This window comes from Ascaphus truei, chromosome 22 (genome assembly GCF_040206685.1).
Source record: "Ascaphus truei isolate aAscTru1 chromosome 22, aAscTru1.hap1, whole genome shotgun sequence".
In the NCBI taxonomy this organism is placed as follows: Eukaryota; Metazoa; Chordata; class Amphibia; order Anura; family Ascaphidae; genus Ascaphus; species Ascaphus truei.
Genome location: NC_134504.1, coordinates 2,246,344 through 2,265,225, shown reverse-complemented (window position 1 = coordinate 2,265,225; position 18,882 = coordinate 2,246,344). Strand labels below are relative to the sequence as shown.

The following is an 18,882-nucleotide window of genomic DNA, read 5'->3' as shown; positions in this document are numbered from 1 at the left end:
ATAGGGAGCGGTTAGGGGAGGAGTTATAGGGAGCGGTTAGGGGAGGAGTTATAGGGAGCGGTTGGGGAGGTGTTATAGGGAGCGGTTAGGAGAGGTGTTATAGGGAGCGGTTAGGAGAGGTGTTATAGGGAGCGGTTAGGAGAGGTGTTATAGGGAGCGGTTAGGGGAGGTGTTATAGGGAGCGTTATAGGAGCAGTTACGGGAGGGGTATAGGGAGAGGTTAGAGGAGGAGTTATGGTAGAAGTTGTAGGAGCAGTTAGGGGAGGAGTTATAGGGAGTGTTATAGGAGCAGTTAGGGGAGGAGTTATAGGGAGCGGTTATAGGAGGAGTTATAGGAGCGGTTAGGGGAGGAGTTATAGGGAGCGTTATAGGAGCGGTTAGGGGAGGAGTTATGGTAGAAGTTGTAGGGAGCAGTTAGGGGAGGGGTTATAGGGAGCGGTTATAGGAGCAGTTAGGGGAGGAGTTATGGGGAGCGTTATAGGAGCAATCAAAGAATTGAGTTATTCCGTGCAAGGCTGGTAAATATGGTTACAGAAAATATATCTGCTAACATGATATTTCACCGTCTCGATCTCGGGATTACCGGGACTCTCTTGCTTACCTCCTTTAAATTGAGACAGTGTTAATTCTAATGAACATTCATTAACACTTTCTGTACCAGTCAGTCCTTTCAATTATAAATATGATACTTTTCTTGCTCGCGACTTTGGATACAAATGTCAAACCTAGATGCAACTTTCCACGTTTACGCTCCACCCGCTGCGCTATAAACCATTCCAGGCGCGAATATAAAAATAAATTACGCTTGTGCAAGAGCGCTAAATATGATGGCGACCGATATTGGAAGAGAATTGTGATTTTTCCGCACCACTGGAGTTCCTTCTGTGGGGACGTGTTACCGCAGTGTTACCGCAGTGTTACCGAAGTGTTACCGCCGTGTTACCGCCGTGTTACCGCAGTGTTACTGCAGTGTTACTGCAGTGTTACCGCAGTGTTACTGCAGAAGGTGAAACATGTGGTGTAACTAATATTTACTCAAGGAAAGACCACTCGTTAAGTACTTGCACATGTACATCCGAAACGGGGCTGTACGTGTGGCGTGTGTCACACAGCAATGTTACAATGCGGGAGAATAGAGGTTTTACACAGGTTGTGTTATAGCAGCAAACCTGCTTTATGTTGCACGTATTTTTTTCGTTATTGGTTTGAAGCAGGGGTTCTCCAGCGCTGAACCAGGTTAATTTCAGATCCAGAGACCCCTGCTTCAGACATACTTACCTCCGTAGGGAGCGCCGGTAGCAGCTTCGGCTGGGCTATGGCGGGCTATCAAAATGGCAGATTTAATGCGCCCACATCCCGCGGGCCAATAGGAAGCCGCGACATCATCCCTTGGAGCTTCCTATTCGCCTGAGTACCGGGACATTAAACCTGCAGAGGTGCTTCCGGCACCACTTACAGAGGTAAGTATGTAGAGGTGCAGGGGGTCCCAAGACATGCGGTTCAGCTCCAGAGACCTCCTGCTTCCTACTTTTTTGGGGGGTCGAGCATCTGCACCTTTAAGTGTTCGGGAGGAAATGTATCAAGTGTTGCAAACTGCAGCCGGGCACCAAAATCACTTTGCATCACTTTGTGTCAACATATGAAGCAGCTTTGCTCCAATTATGCTCCACTTGCCCCAGTGAATGTTTTGGAGAGTGGCTATTGGGGCAGTTAGGAGTGAGTCCGAGCAATATTATACGGGGATTTCCTCTCTATGTCAATGAAATCCGTCGGGTTTAGGCGGCATTAACCTCTGCCCCTAAGAGATCTGCGCCAGAAGTAAGAAACAAGATTGGCAAGCTTCATACATTGGCGCATAATGGCGCAGAGGTATTTCTTTGCTCCCTGTTTTGGAGCAATTTGCCCCATCTTGGTACATACTACCTACATGTTAGGTGCCAGCAAAGGAGGCTAGACGAGTCAGTCATTAAGAGTAACAATTACTGTATATATCATGATGGTTGATGTATTATACCAGAAATTTCCAACAAGGGATCCCTGAGGCATCTCCAAGGGGTTTGCCCCCAAAAATCTGTACTGGTGGGTCCCAGGCAGTATAGTGCGATCCTGAGCCTGTGTGGGGTCTGCGCACTTAGCACAGCCCGTAACTGCACCTTAGCGTAGGGGGAAGGGGGTATAGTTGTCAATTACAGCTGAAGATTCCCACAATGCTTTGCATCCACAGCTGCAAGGCATTGTGGGGCGTGACTTTGGATGCTCCTGCTCTAAAACTGACAGCTATACCCCCCATGCTGCCTGCACACACTGAGGGGCAGTTTGGGGCCTTATTAAGCATGTGTTCCCCCCACTATACTGCCTGAGATCGATCACCCTACTTATTAAGCGTGTGTTCCCCCACTATACTGCCTGGGATCGATCACCCTACTTATTAAGCGTGTGTTCCCCCCACTATACTCCCTGGGATCGGTCACCCTACTTATTAAGCGTGTGTGTCCCCCACTATACTGCCTGGAATCGGTCACCCTACTTATTAAGCGTGTGTTCCCCCCACTATACTGCCTGGGATCGATCACCCTACTTATTAAGCGTGTGTCCCCCACCATACTGCCTGGGATCGATCACCCTACTTATTAAGCGTGTGTCCCCCACCATACTGCCTGGGATCGATCACACAGGTTTGTTAGTCGGCAATGAGATTGATTAATTAGGGGTTCACAGAACAAATATTTTCTAGGAAGGGGAAGCCCGGTGTGAATAAAAGTTTGGGAGCTGCTGTTATACTGTAGGTTTACTGTATGTATTAATTAATCTACTATATATTTCTGAAATGTCTGTATGTTTGTCTGCATGCCCTGTGTCCCTAGGGCCAATCGCATTGCACCTTTGGCCTGTCACTCCACCTCAACACTGTCCCACCCCTCACCACACTGTCCCACCCCTCACTGACTCTCATTGGCCTTCGGCCAACACCACTGCCACACTGTCTCACCCCACACCCCACTGTCCCACCCCTCACTGACAATCCTCACTGCTCTGGGGCGACCTCTCAACCCACAAAACCCTCACCGCCTGCTACCACAGATCAGGTACAGAATCTCTATATCAACATTCACCTCCACACACCGCACGAACAATCAGCGCAACACTGCCTCTTACAAACACCCCCCTCCACCACCACCCCCCCAACCTCATGCACCCCCCTCCACCACCACCCCCCTCAACCTCATGCACCCCCCTCCACCACCACCCCCCCCAACCTCATGCACCCCCCTCCACCACCACCCCCCTCAACCTCATGCACCCCCACCACCACCACCACCCCCAACCTCATGCACACTACGAACGCACGCCACAGCTCTCCCGCTACTGCAGCCCATCACCAACCCCCATCACCCAAACATACTGCATCTCCCCCCCCCCTCCTCACACGAACAGCAAACGCACGCTGCTGAACATACAACGCACGATGCTCCATCACACCCCCCCCCCCCTCACCCGAACATCCCCGGAGCACACCCAAAACTACCCCACCCCCCTCACCCGAACATCCACCGCACGATGCTGCTCCGGAGCCCCTCACCCCCCCCCCCCCACACTCACCCGACCATCCACCGCACGATGCTGCTCCGGAGCCCCTCCCCCTCCCCCCCCACACTCACCCGACCATCCACCGCACGATGCTGCTCCGGAGCCCCTCACCCCCCCTCCCCCCCCCCCCACACTCACCCGAACATCCACCGCACGATGCTGCTCCGGAGCCCCTCACCCCCCCCCCCCCCCACACTCACACGAACATCCACCGCACGATGCTGCTCCGGAGCCCCTCACCCCCCCCACACCCCACACTCCCCCGAACATCCACCGCACGATGCTGCTCCGGAGCCCCTCACCCCCCCCCCACTCTCCCCCCACTCTCCCCCCCCCACCCCCCCACTCCCCCCCAATCCCCCCTCCCGCTCCCCTTTCTCCCCCCCCCGCTCCCCTTTCCCCCCCCCCGCTCCCCTTTCCCCCCCCCCCCCGCTCCCCTTTCCCCCCCCGCTCCCCGTTCTCCCACCCCGCTCCCCTTTCTCCCACCCCGCTCCCCTTTCTCCCCTCCCGCTCCCCTTTCTCCCCCCCCGCTCCCCTTTCTCCCCCCCCGCTCCCCTTTCTCCCCCCCCCTGCTCCCCTTTCTCCCCCCCCCCCGCTCCCCTTTCTCCCCCCCGCTCCCCTTTCTCCCCCCCCGCTCCCCTTTCTCCCCCCCCCACTCCCCTTTCTCCCCCCCCCCACTCCCCTTTCTCCCCACCCTCTCCCCTTTCTCACCCCCCCGCTCCCCTTTCTCACCCCCCCGCTCCCCTTTCTCACCCCCTCCTCCCCTTTCTCACCCCCTCATCCCCTTTCCCTCCCCCCTCCTCCCCTTTCCTTCCCCCCTCCCACACCCTTTTCCCCTCCCACACCCTTCCCTTCTCCCACCCCCTACCCCCCCTCCCACCCCCTTCCACCCCTTCCCCCCCTCCTCCACCCCTTCCCACCACCCTTCGCCTTCCTGCCCGCCTTCCTGCCTCCCCGCCTCTGCTTTCACGCCCACCCGCCTCTGCCTTTCACCCGCCCTTACTCTGCCCACCTCTGCCTTTCACCCACCGCCTCACAGCCGCTGCACGCACTCAACAGACACCCGCCACACTCGACACATACCTGCCGCCACACACACCTGCTGCCTCCCGCCCCTACGCACCGACATCACTGACCCACCGCCTCACACCCTAGCAGGCCCCCGACTCACAGAGAGCACTCACAACCCACGCGCCACCCGCCGCCTCACACCCTAGCAGGACCCCACTCACAGACAGCACTCACAACCTACGCGCCACCTGCCGCCTCACACCCTAGCAGGACCCCCACTCACAGACAGCACTCACAACCCACGCGCCACCCGCCGCCTCACACCCTAGCAGGACCCCCACTCACAGACAGCACTCACAACCCATGTGCCACCCGCCGCCTCACACCCTAGCAGGACCCCCACTCACAGACAGCACTCACAACCCACGCACCACCCGCCGCCTCACACCCTAGCAGGACCCCCACTCATAGACAGCACTCACAACCCACGCGCCACCTGCCGCCTCACACCCTAGCAGGACCCCCACTCACAGACAGCACTCACAACCCACGCCCACCCGCCGCCTCACACCCTAGCAGGACCCCCACTCATAGACAGCACTCACAACCCACGCCCACCCGCCGCCTCACACCCTAGCAGGACCCCCACTCACAGACAGCACTCACAACCCACGCGCCACCCGCCGCATCACACCCTAGCAGGACACACGCCTCACATTTTTACATCTGTTATGTCACCAAAATATACATTGTACTGTGGTGTGTTTACAATAAAACATTTTTAAACAACATCGTATTACATTTTATTCCATCTTTCTTTTCAACATTATTATCCAACCTTTCCAACAAATAGTCACCTATTGTTCCACCATTTATAAATAATACTACCTATTACGCATTTACATCCCGGGCAACGCCGGGTCTCTCAGCTAGTAATAAATAAATGTTGATGTAATATGTATTACAAGAAAGAAGAAAAAACACACAGGGCATCAGAGATAAGTATAAAAGTTATATAAGGACAATGATAAAAAGTGGAAACGTGCAATTAAATTATTACAAGGTGAGCGAATCTGTTCACTGTTCATCCCGCCAGCTAGACACGCGGGATGGCGCGGAACTATGCAACTCCATGTCTCGCGGGGACAGGATCCTGTTTGGGGTCCGACGTAGCCCTTGTTCAGAACTCGTCACGCCGGGAATCCCCACTGCTGACGCAACCAGGACCTTTCGGAGTAATTGCACTCACAACAGATAACCTGTCCCAGTGCGCGGGACATGGAGTTGCATAGCGCCGTACCAGACTGAGCGTCTTGCTGGCTATAAAGACGCTGTGTGTGTGTATATATATATATATATATAACCTGCGCAATGCTCTACACAGCGGACACAATACAAATACCACACAAGAATCGGGAATACAAAATCAGAGGAGGGTTCACCTGTTCCTCCAGCAATGTCGTGTACCTCATCATGTGCATGAAATGCCCAGGGGGCTGCTACTACATAGGTGAGACAGGACAGGGGCTAAACAAGAGAATGAACCTGCATCGCCACAGCATCACACGCGGAACAAGAGACAGTCCTGTTGGCGAACATTTCTCTGACTCTGGCCATAAGATGAACGATCTGAGGGTTGCCATACTCAAAGGTAATCTTAAAACTCCGAAAGAGAGACGGCTGCATGAATACAAATTTATGCAACTGTTCGGGACACTTAGCAGTGGCCTAAACAGAGATCGAAATTTTATGAGTCATTACTGACACTAGCGAACTCTCTTCCCATGAGCGCTAAAGGCCATGTCTGTACATACTGTGCTATATGTATGCACACACAGCTGTCTCTCACACATACTAACACTCCTTATTTTTCCATCCATATTCACCAATAGGGACCACATAGTATCCACACACACTTTTAGTTGTGCTACAAACTCTCACATTTCCACACCCACCCACACCATTTATATCCCTCTCACTCCACACACACCTTGTGTAGAGCACTGTTTATACTGTGGGCTCTCCATTCATTTTTATTCACACTGATACACATACACACTCTTTCTTCACTTGCTTTCAGTTACCCTTTGACACCTCTAGCCATAAAACACATCCACACGGGGGAAGGAACAGCACAGATAACATTCCAAGAGACACTGTTTTTAAGTTATCCTTGCTTCATTCATTGTAACATCGCCGGAAGAAGAGATCAGTGTATCTCGAAAGCTCGCACAAATAAAAGCATTTCGTTAGCCACAGAACGGTATCATCTATTTATTTTTTGATTATATATATATATATATACAATTGATATACTAGGTTCAGATGCTGTTAAAAAAAATGGGAGTGTAATCAGTCAGAGGTGCTGCTTTAAACTCGTACTTAAACGTATACATGAAGCAGTAACAAAGTTGTGATGTCTTCATTAATAAGGCCTGGGCTCCGTAAAGTACCGACACTAAATCACTGTGACATCGCTGCCGCCTCTTACTAATAACCACACTACACCGGCAAAGTTTATTGCAGTGGGAGGTCTCAGGACATTAACCAGAAGTATTCTCACTATTCCCAGACCAGAAAGTCTGTATTATACAGACAAGCTATTCCAGGGGGGCACAAAGTTTTTTGGCTGCGCCCCCACCCCTGTGTCTCGGTCCCTGCACTCATGCCCCCCCTCCCGACTGACCCGGCGTTAAATGACGCAGACGGTCACGTTACCCCGCAGCGTCTTTTGACGCGTGTTGTCATGACGTGGCACGTCAAATGACCCTGCAACATCATTTGCCGCGCGTTGTCATGGCGACGTGAGCAGAAGCCGGCTGAATCCCGGTAAGTGCAGGTTGCGGAGGCCTTGCGCTGTCCCCTGCATTTACTTTCAATGCCTCGGGGAAGAGCGCGGGGCCTCTGCAACCTTACACATTAGATGGATCACATGTTGAGTCTCTGCCAGTTACTGTATATCCCTCTGTTTTCTGATCTCCCAAATGGAATACGGGGGAATCGTATGTACTGTGTGTATTTGTTTAGCCCAAGGGCGGTCACCCCCAGTCCTCAAGGGCCATCAACAGGTCAAGAATATCCCTGCCTCAGCACAGGTTGCTCAATCAGGGACTCAGTCAAAGACTGAGCGTCTGATTGCGCCACCTCTGCTGAAGAAGGGACTGATTGAGCCACCTCTGCTGAAGCAGGGACTGATTGAGGCACCTCTGCTGAAGCAGGGACTGATTGAGCCACCTGTGCTAGACGCATAGAAGCATACTGTACGATTGCGTTAGAAAATAATACAAGGCATTAACCAGCATTGTGTCCGTGCAAACACTGCACATGCAAGAGGCAAACAGATTTTGAGGGCAGGACAGATGTAGGATGTTATTGTTTTTGGCACTGGGGAAAACCGCGGGACTATGCCTGCCGGGGGCCCGAAGCATAGACCCCCCCGCAGCGATGTTGGGCCAGAGCTATCCGGAGCTGCGTATTGAGACGCTTTAAGCCGTGGCTCCGGAGACCGGAAGTTGTTACTTGAACGCTGCCTTAAACACGGTCCCATCCAGAAGTAGTCCAGTGAAAATAAACGCGTTCCAGAAAATCCTGCCCCGGTATCCGTGATCACGCCCGTTATATTCACACTTATTATAACCGGCGTGTGCAATGTAACAGGGGAATCAGGAAGGGTTGGTACTTTTGTGGGGTTTTGCTGTTACGTCAAATTGAAATGATAAATAAAGTAGGAAATAAGAACCTTAAATGAAGGTTATATAGCGTATTTTAGCAGGGTATTGTTGTTACCACAGATACCTTAACATACCCAACAAATCCGTGTGGGGGGCCGTGCTGGTAATTTCTTCCATGTAGTAACAGGAGGGGGGGAGGAGCGGGGATGATGCCTTTCATTGGACCAACAAGTAGTTATGTTACAAGCTTCCGAACCTCTCGGGTCCTTCATGGGGTCACCCTGACCCTGAGCGGTTGGAAAGCGTGTGACATATCAACTCCTTGTTGGTTCAATAAAAGGTCCCGTACGCGTTCCTCCCTCTCCCTCCTGTGTTACCACTTAAAATACACAGGCATACCTCACAATGTGACAACGTTTCCAAAGGATTGTATGGTATGGCATTGTACCTCAACACACCACGAGCGAGAGATCGATGAGGCCTGCTGCATAGTTAGGTAAATGGGCAGGGCAAAGTCCATGGGGTCTCGCTACAAAACAAGGGCAACATACAGTAACTGCCCCAGATTCATCATAAAGGGTTTAAATAAGGTACAGGAGGGAAGCATGTTTCAGAAATAATAGAAGCTGGAAGGTAGCGGCTCAGGGGGATGTGAGGAGGGACTTCTTCCCAGAAGGGGTGGTAGATTCGTGGAATGGTCTCCCAGCAGAGGTGGTACGGGCTAATACAGTCGGGAATTCAACCACGCTTGGGATAGAGATAACAAAATCCTAAATACGACAGAAAGCCCCAAGGAACGATTAGGATCTGAGGCTTTACAGCATAAAGGAAAATGGAGAGACACACGGGGGACAGACACACGGGGGACAGACACGGGAATGCAGACACACGGGGAGGGCAGACACATGGGGGGGCAGACACACGGGGAGGCAGACACACGGGGAGGCAGACACACGGGGAGGGCAGACACATGGGGGGGCAGACACACGGGGAGGCAGACACACGGGGAGGCAGGCACACGAGGAGGCAGGCACACGGGGAGGCAGACACACGGGGAGGCAGGCACACGGGGAGGGCAAACACACGGGAAGGCAGACACACTGGGAGGCAGGCACACTGGGAGGGCAAACACATGGGAAGGCAGACACACAGGGAGGCAGACACACTGGGAGGCAGGCACACGGGGAGGCAGACACACGGGGAGGCAGGCACACGGGGAGGCAGACACATGGGGAGGGCAAACACACGGGGAGGCAGACACACGGGGAGACAGGCACACGGGGAGGCACACGGGGAGGCAGGCACACGGGGAGGCAGGCACACGGGGAGGCAGACACACGGGGAGGCAGGCACACGGGGAGGCAGACACGGGGAGGCAGGTACACGGGGAGGCAGACACACGGGGAGGCAGACACACGGGGAGGCAGACACACGGGGAGGCAGACACACGGGGAGGCAGACACACGGGGAGGCAGACACACGGGGAGGCAGACACACGGGGAGGCAGACACACTGGGAGGCAGGCACACGGGGAGGCAGGCACACGGGGAGGCAGGCACACGGGGAGGCAGACACACGGGGAGGCAGGCACACGGGGAGGCAGGCACACGAGGAGGGCAGACACACGAGGAGGGCAGACACACGGGGAGGCAGACACACGGCGAGGCAGACACACGGGGAGGCAGACACACGGGGAGGCAGGCACACGGGGAGTCAGACACAGTGGGAGGCAGGCACACGGGCAGGCACACGTGGAGGCACACAGGGGGGCAGACACACGGGAAGGAAGACACACGGGGAGGCAGACACACGGGGAGGCAGGCACACAGGGAGGCACACAGGGGGGCAGACACACCTGGAGGCAGACATACGGGGAGGCACACAGGGGGGCAGACACACGGGGAGGCAGGCACACGGGGAGGCACACGGGGAGGGCAGACACACGGGGAGGCAGACACACGGGAAGGCACACGGGGAGGGCAGACACACGGGGAGGGCAAACACACAGGGGGGAGGGCAGACACACGGGGAGGCAAGCACACAGGGAGGCACACGGGGAGGGCAGGCACACGGGGAGGCAGACACACGGGGGGGGGGCAGACACACGGGGAGGGCAGACACACCAGACACACGGGGGGCAGGCACACGGTGAGGCAGGCACACGGGGGGGCAGGCACACGGGAAGGCAGACACACGGGGAGGCAGACACACGGGGAGGCAGACACACGGGGAGGCAGGCACACGGGGAGGCAGGCACACGGGGGGGAGACACACGGGGGGAGGCACACGGGGAGGGCAGACACACGGGGAGGCAGACACATGGGGGGGAGGCACACGGGGGGCAGACACACGGGGAGGGCAGACACACGGGGAGGCAGACACACGGGAAGGCAGACACACGGGGGAGGCACACGGGGGGCAGACACACGGGGGGGGCAGACACACGGGGAGGGCAGACACACGGGGAGGCAGACACACGGGGGGCAGACACACGGGGAGGGCAGACACACGGGGGGCAGACACACGGGGGGCAGACACACGGGGAGGGCAGACACACGGGGGGCAGACACACGGGGAGGCAGACACACGGGGAGGCAGACACACGGGGAGGGCAGACACACGGGGAGGCAGACACACGGGGAGGCAGACACACGGGGAGGCAGACACACGGGGAGGCACACAGGGGGGCAGACACACGGCGGGGCAGAGACACGGGGGGGCAGACACACGGGGGGTCAAAGTGATTCTTGTCTGAGGTCACATTCTATGTTTCCATCAGAAGAAACATTTGCTTTTAATAGAATTCCTTTTCTTTCATAAATGTGATGTTGTTTTAAATAACCCCTCTCATTTACTAAGGAGCGCTCAGACATAAACATTGTAAGGCCCATTCACATGTAAGGTGTCTTATAGCTTAGCACTGCTTAGTAAGTATTGCCTTAGGTTAACAGATGTAGCAGGCGTCATTGTTTCCCGGGGTGTGATATGCTGCGATATTATATTGCGATATACTGCGTCATCCTTTCTATTTAATGCTATGGAATCTTTGGGATATTCCGGGTCACACGTGGATATGTTGTATCACCTGGGAGAACCATGTCACACCCTGTGTTTCTACATGGCGCCAGTTTCTACGACCATGCACTGTAGATAAAGAGTTATTTTTCCTCCCCATTGTTTGAGAATTTTCCAAACACAAAAAAAAGAAGCCGACTAATAAAAAGCTTTACAGATTGCGTGTTACGTTCGCCTATCTTGTGCTATTAAAGGTCATATTTGCATTCCTTGGATGGGTATTGTACAGCATGTGGTTCATGATTCATTACTCCAGGACATAAACAGCTTTAGGTTCTAATAATCTGTCCTTGTGACATAAGGTGAGGTGTTCTCTGCCGGCAGGGATCATAAATGATGAGATTATCTTATCCTAAAGCAACAATCTGTAACGATGCTCGTCTTGGATCAGGAAGCGGAACCGCGAGGCCATGGTAGGGGCATAAATTCAGCGACCAGAGCCAAGGGACAGAGTCCTGTAGAGTCATCGCAGTCAGGATCCAGGCAGAGGTCGAGGCAGGCGGCAGAGATGCATAGTCGGGGTCACAGACTGAGGTCACGGCAGGGGACAAGATGCAAGGTCGGGGTCACAGGCTGAGCTCACGGCAGGGGGCAAGATGCAAGGTCAGGGTCACAGGCTGAGGTCAGGGTAGACCACAAGATACAAGGTCGTGTCACAGACTGAGCTCACGGCAGAGATACAAGGTCGGGGTCACAGGCGTAGTTGAAGGCAGGTGGCAAGGTTGTGGGACACAGGCAGGGGTCGGCAACATGAAATCCAAACACAACAGGACAGGAGATGCAGGAGATGCAGGGGCACACAGCTGGAACTGCAGACAGAGAGGAACCTTTGCTCGTCTCTGCTTCCTGTAGGAAGTGCAGTCCTAAATAGGAGGCTGCCATGAACCAAAATGGCCGCAACGGCCATGTTCGGGCAAGATCCTGCAAAACCCCAGACCGGAACACTTATACAATCCCACTATTTTGCCCCTTCCCTTTTTTTCTTTAGAGCATGGGAACTAAAGGGTCCTCCTGGGCTATACTGCTCTATTTCCAGTGGGGGCCATTTTTTTTCCCTAGAGGGGCAGCGACACCGGTAACTTATCCAGTCAGTGTCTCTGTAACTAGGGGGTCCCCGAAGTTGAGAATAACGCGGTTCCCATGCAGAATAGAAAAAGTGGGGTAATAAAGAAAAAATACCCAGTTGCCAGGATTGCTGCTTCTACGCCCCAATAAAACGCCCCTTTTGATTTGCTCTTAAAACGTAGTTTGGCTTCCATGTTCCACCGCTGTAAGGTGGCAATCTCCAGTAAAATGATAGGTCTACACGTTGTAATTCAGTCAAAGCAGGACAATTAGTCTCCCGGGGATGGCCTAACAACGCCGAGAGAGAACGTTACGGCGTTTAACTCTTTCTATTCCTATTTTAAAGGCTCATTTGTTTTGGGGCATTGCGAACTCAATGAACCTAGAACACTGTATAATGGTACAGAGTATCACTGTAATCTTCCAATCGCCAATGACTTCTTCTTTTACATACAATGCGATTATAGTCGCCACAGTTAATCAGACCATGTAATAACCAGCAGTCAAATTTTAACCAATATTAATGCCCATTATTATCATTTTTTATTGATATTTCAAAATAGTAGATGGCATTATAGGTGGACAGATGGGGTCATAGCGGATCATTTTGGGGTGAAATGAAGGGTGTATTTTGAAACTATTAAAAGCCGTTTTGCAGTGTTGCTTTGTAGTGAATATTCAGCACAAATTACCTTTAATCACTTCCTCAAGGCTGTATTGTATATATGTGTGTGACCCGTGCATCTGTCAGCCATGGTACAGTATACAGTGTGTGTTTATGAAACCTATGCTATGCAAGCACCATTTCATTCTATAGGAAGTTTGAGGTATACTTACTGTTTGGCTAAAATATGAACATTGTACAGAATTACATCTGTGTGTAAATAATTCTTCCACGTAATAGTCTTGACAGCATTTTAACGGACTTGCGTGCCCTTGCAAAGGCTTTAACATAGTAAGAACCCAAAGCCCCAGTTGCATGCTGTACATACATGTGTAAATACATACTAAATATATATTTATATATCATCATCATCATCATCATCATCATCATCATCATCATCATCATCATCATCATCATCACCTCTTGTCAATCTCCTGCTGGACAAAGGCCTCCCCAATAATCTTCCATGTACTGCCGTTGCAAGCCTCTCTTCTCCATGTTGATCCAACACATTTTTGAATTCCATCCTCCCTTATTACTTTTGGTCGTTGTCTTGGTGTTTAGATATTCCTTGGAATCCAGCTGAGTACCATCTTGGTACTTTTAATTTATTCGCCCTTGTAATGATGTCACAGGCTTTTGTTTGATTTCAAATCCATTCATTCTTCTAATACCCAGCATGCATCTCTCCATACTTCTGTGAGTTGTCTGAAGCTTCTGAATTATCTTTGCATTTAAGGCCCCAGTTTCACATCCAACGTGAGCACGGAAGAGTACAATAGTCAAACACTTTCTCCTTGAGGCACAATGGTAGGTTCACTGGAAATATTGTCTTGTTTCTTCCAAATGCGCCCATCCCATCTCCCAATTCACCTGTTGGTTGGTTTAACTCAGAAGGTTGCAATCCATTGATACTTGCTGGCCAGGGTAGATCTAGTTGATGACTTCTGTTAGTTTTATTCCATTTATTTTGATCTTTGACTGTGGAAAGCTTTGGTGACATGGTTCCTCCCTGTCACGCACCCTTGCCAATCCTTATCTTGCTTGTATCTAATGGTTGAGGTGTCGTGAACACTTTGTCTTCTTAATGAATTTAAAATGCCTCAGGTATCGATAAACCCCGATGCTTTATCGTAATCTATGAATGCTGAACCTAGAGGGAGATAATATTCATTACTTTGGGGAATAATTTATTGCACAGCTTGCATGTGGTCCATTGTGTTGTATCAACGGTGGAATCCCGTTTGTTCCCCAGTCTGGGCGAAGTCCGGGTCTGTTACTGCAGATACTGTGAGTATCAGTGCACAATGCTTGGAAGTGGCTGAAAGTAGGTCAATCATTCCGTGATGTTTCTTGTGGGTGAGGATAACTGGCATTGCTTCACTTTTCTGGAGTTTTTTTTTTTTTTGATCTTTGAGCAAAAAATGGAGAGTTTTGCAAGGATTGTATTTACCTCTCCCCCAGCTTGTTTCAAGATTTCAGTTGTAATTCCAGCTTCCCCGGGAGCCTTCTCATTCTTCATGGATTTTATTGCCTTTCCTACTTCTTCTGGGAGGATGTATATAGCACATCAGTTTTGGTTTCTTCTTGCTCTTCGTCTGCTTGATTATCCCCGTGTTATCTGCCGTGTTGTACAATTTCACGCAGAAATCCGTCGCTCCCTTTATGATAAGTGCACAGTCTTTTGTTGTTTATTCGCCATCTTATTTGAGTGCAATGATCTTCCCATAAGTCACTGCTTCATCTTCTTTAAAGCGCTGTTATCTGTCAGATTCTTCTTCACCGTATCGCACTTACATTTTCTTACAGTAATACCCTTGCAGATCATCTTGTATACAGTAGCTCTGTATATTGCATCCTACCAGGAGGTAATTATCTCGAGAAGTAGGGGGTCCCTGGGGCTGAAATCAATGTGGTTCAGCTCCGGAGACCCCCGGCTTTAATCCTATTTAGAAAAAAGCCTCTTTAAGGCCACGATTATAGTGAACGCGGTGGCGCGCGTGTCACGAACAAAATGCAGGACCGCTATGAGGCCGCCCAGAGGGCGCACGGCCGCGTCACGTGATGGGCTCAGCCGATGAGGGCAAACCAGGCTGGTGATGTCACGACCACACCACCCCATCGCCACCATCTGCAGTGCACACATCGCTGAGGCGACAGGCGGCACCACGCCGTGCGGTCCGCCGCGCGCGCCCGCCCACTATAACCGCGGCCTAATTTAGCAATTTCTTTTGTTGTTAAAGCAGCAGAGCGTTTTTCTTTACTAATAGGTGGGAAGAGGGGGGGTCTTCGGAGATGAATCACATTAATTTCAGCTCTGGGGACCCCCTGCTCTACATCATACTGGCCAATAGGGGTGCCCGGCAGTAGCTCTGCAGGTTTAAAGGGTGTGTGCGTAATTAGAGGGCGTGTGCGTAATTAAAGGGTGTGTGCGTAATTAAAGGGTGTGTGCGTCAGTGGTCCGGGTGCTAGGTCCTCAGTGGTCCGTGTGCTAGGTCCTCAGTGGTCCGGGTGCTAGGTCCTCAGTGGTCCGGTGCTAGGTCCTCAGTGGTCCGGGTGCTAGGTCCTCAGTGGTCCGGGTGCTAGGTCCTCAGTGGTCCGGGTGCTAGGTCCTCAGTGGTCCGGGTGCTAGGTCCTCAGTGGTCCGGGTGCTAGGTCCTCAGTGGTCCGGTGCTAGGTCCTCAGTGGTCCGGGTGCTAGGTCCTCAGTGGTCCGAGTGCTAGGTCCTCAGTGGTCCGGGTGCTAGGTCCTCAGTGGTCCGGGTGCTAGGTCCTCAGTGGTCCGGGTGCTAGGTCCTCAGTGGTCCGGGTGCTAGGTCCTCAGTGGTCCGGGTGCTAGGTCCTCAGTGGTCCGGGTGCTAGGACCTCAGTGGTCCGGGTGCTAGGTCCTCAGTGGTCCGGGTGCTAGGTCCTCAGTGGTCCGGGTCTGATGAAATTCTCTGGAGTGAGGAACAAATGTTTCCCTGACGGTGGGGACTGGTGCAATTGCTACACCCTTCCCCTCCTCGTTGGGATAGTCCTCAGCATAGTAATAACCAATTCTGTACTCGCTGTATCCTCCCCAATCTGTGTCTCCTTAACATGCAGAGATATCCAGAAATACATGTGGCGCAGCGCGCAGCGAGACACGGTGCGCAGCGAGACGCAGCGCACAGCGAGACAGAGCGCGCAGCGAGACGCAGCGCACAGCGAGACGGAGCGCACAGCAAGACGCAGCGCACAGCGAGACGCAGCGCGCAGAGAGACGGAGCGCGCAGCGAGACGCAGCGCACAGCGAGACGGAGCGCACAGCGAGACGCAGCGCACAGCGAGACGGAGCGCACAGCGAGACGCAGCGCACTGCGAGACAGAGCGCACAGCGAGACGGAGCGCACAGCGAGACGGAGCGCGCAGCGAGACGGAGCGCACTGCGAGACGCAGCGCGCAGCGAGACGGAGCGCAGAGCCACGAGAATAAAAAAAATCCATTTATTAAGGGAATATATTAAAAAGCGGAGGGTGAAGCTCTCCCACGCGTTTCGTGCGCGGACTCGCTTGATTAAGACGCAGGTTTAAAGGGCCTGGTCACACGGTCCAATAGGAAGCAACAAGGGATGACATCACGGCTTCCTATTGGCCCAGGTTGACGCCTGACATTTAAGCCGCCATTATGTTTGCCGCTCACAGCTCAGCTGGAGCCCCTACCGGCACCCCCTGAGGTCTGTATCTCGGGAAGCAGGGGGTCCCCGGAGCTGAAATGAATGGGGGTTCAGCTCCGGAGACCCCTTCTTCATGTGTTGTGCTTCATTGTCTGTGTGACTTGATGTGGGGGCGTACGCCTCGGTAATGCGACGCTCCTATCTGTGTGATAACGGAAGGATGATTCTGGCTGTTCTTTCTGATGAGATTTTATACTCTATGTTGTCTCTCCATTTCTCTAATGGCCTACGCCAGGGATGCGCACACTGCGGGGGCGCAAGATTTTTCGGGGGGCACGGCAGTTGCAGAGGCCCCGTGTTTTCCCCCAAGGCATTTAAATAAATGCCGGGGGACCGCATCAGACCTATGTAACTATCCTTACCTTGTCTACAGCGACGCGTTGCCATGGTAACGTGACATCACATGACCCCGCGGCATCATTTTATTTTCGCGCTGCAGCCACGCCGCGAACCAATCACAGCGCGTCCTAACACTGCGATGTCAGAGTCACGCTCCCTAACCGCGCGCGTTACCGCTTGCACCCTAGCAACTAAACGTGCACGCACAACGCCGGGCGCGCACCCATACGCACAGCAGCGAGGACTATATTACACGCCTATAAGTGTGTGTGTGTACATATAATACAAGACATTTATTTGTGGGGCTTTACATTTTGATTGCAAGCTTTCTTAGCACAAAGAGACTAATAACCCAAACGCTCTATATTATAACCAGTACGGGTCTGAATTGCGTGGTTAAAAAAATAAAAGCTGTTGTAGTGACTTGCAATGTGTCACTTTGTTTCAGGTGATCATCAACAGAATTATAACCATCTCATGCTCAACAACACATCCCAGACACCTACAAACGGTAAGGCAGAACCAACGGATCTCTCTTTCTCACGTACTCACAGTTATTATATATTATTTCTATAGGAGCCCTTAGTGATAAACCTGTTTATTACATAGATAAGCTTGTTAAAGGTGCATACTGCACCAAACAACCTTTTCTGAAGAATTGATCAGTCTCATTGGCTTCCCTAAACAAATCTAACCATGCTAACAGCAAAGTTTTTGCTGCTGTTATTTCCCTGGAAATATTTATAAACTGCATTTCTTCGACGCCTCTGAAAAGGGCAGTGTTTGTCAATCAATTGTTTTCTTTCCCCTAATCCCATCCTTTCCTTATCAGAGAGCCAATACAGATAAGGGGAGGGGGAGAGAGGGGGCTCTGCCTGAGCAAACTCTTGTGGAACACACAGTGATATCAGACAGGAGGGAGCACAGAGGAAATCAGACCCCTCCCAGCGTGTTTACATAATAACTTTAAAAGATGGTTTAAAAATGCGCGTGCTGGAGGAGCAGCACCGGGAGACATGTCTCCCTGCGCGCGCTGGAGGAGCAGCACCGGGAGACATGTCTCGCTGCGCGCGCTGGAGGAGCAGCAGCGGGAGACATGTCTCCCTGTGCGCGCTGGAGGAGCAGCACCGGGAGACATGTCTCCCTGCGCGCGCTGGAGGAGCAGCACCGGGAGACATGTCTCCCTGCGCGCGCTGGAGGAGCAGCACCGGGAGACATGTCTCGCTGCGCGCGCTGGAGGAGCAGCAGCGGGAGACATGTCTCCCTGCGCGCGCTGGAGGAGCAGCACCGGGAGACATGTCTCCCTGCGCGCGCTGGAAGAGCAGCACCGGGAGACGTGTCTCCCTGCGCGCGCTGGAGGAGCGGCACCGGGAGACGTGTCTCCCTGCGCGCGCTGGAGGAGCGGCACCGGGAGACGTGTCTCCCTGCGCGCGCTGGAGGAGCAGCACCGGGAGACGTGTCTCCCTGCGGGCGCTGGAGGAGCAGCACCGGGAGACATGTCTCCCTGCGGGCGCTGGAGGAGCAGCACCGGGAGACGTGTCTCGCTGCGCACGCTGGAGGAGCAGCACCGGGAGACGTGTCTCCCTGCGCGCGCTGGAGGAGCAGCACCGGGAGACATGTCTCCCTGCGCGCGCTGGAGGAGCAGCACCGGGAGACATGTCTCCCTGCGCGCGCTGGAGGAGCAGCACCGGGAGACATGTCTCCCTGCGCGCGCTGGAGGAGCAGCACCGGGAGACATGTCTCGCTGCGCGCGCTGGAGGAGCAGCAGCGGGA

At 53.2% G+C, this 18,882-nt stretch overlaps 1 protein-coding gene across 3 annotated transcripts in view; it reads left to right on the top strand.

Annotated features, from left to right (window-relative positions):
• The window catches only part of SHISA6 (shisa family member 6), a 189,660-nt gene that overhangs the window by 148,475 nt on the left and 22,303 nt on the right, over positions 1 to 18,882 (top strand). For all 3 annotated transcript variants that reach the window (XM_075579641.1, XM_075579640.1, XM_075579642.1), the window contains one exon: positions 17,558 to 17,620. In XM_075579641.1, coding sequence (XP_075435756.1) covers positions 17,558 to 17,620 — 63 coding nt within the window. The remainder of the gene's footprint in view (positions 1 to 17,557; positions 17,621 to 18,882) is intronic.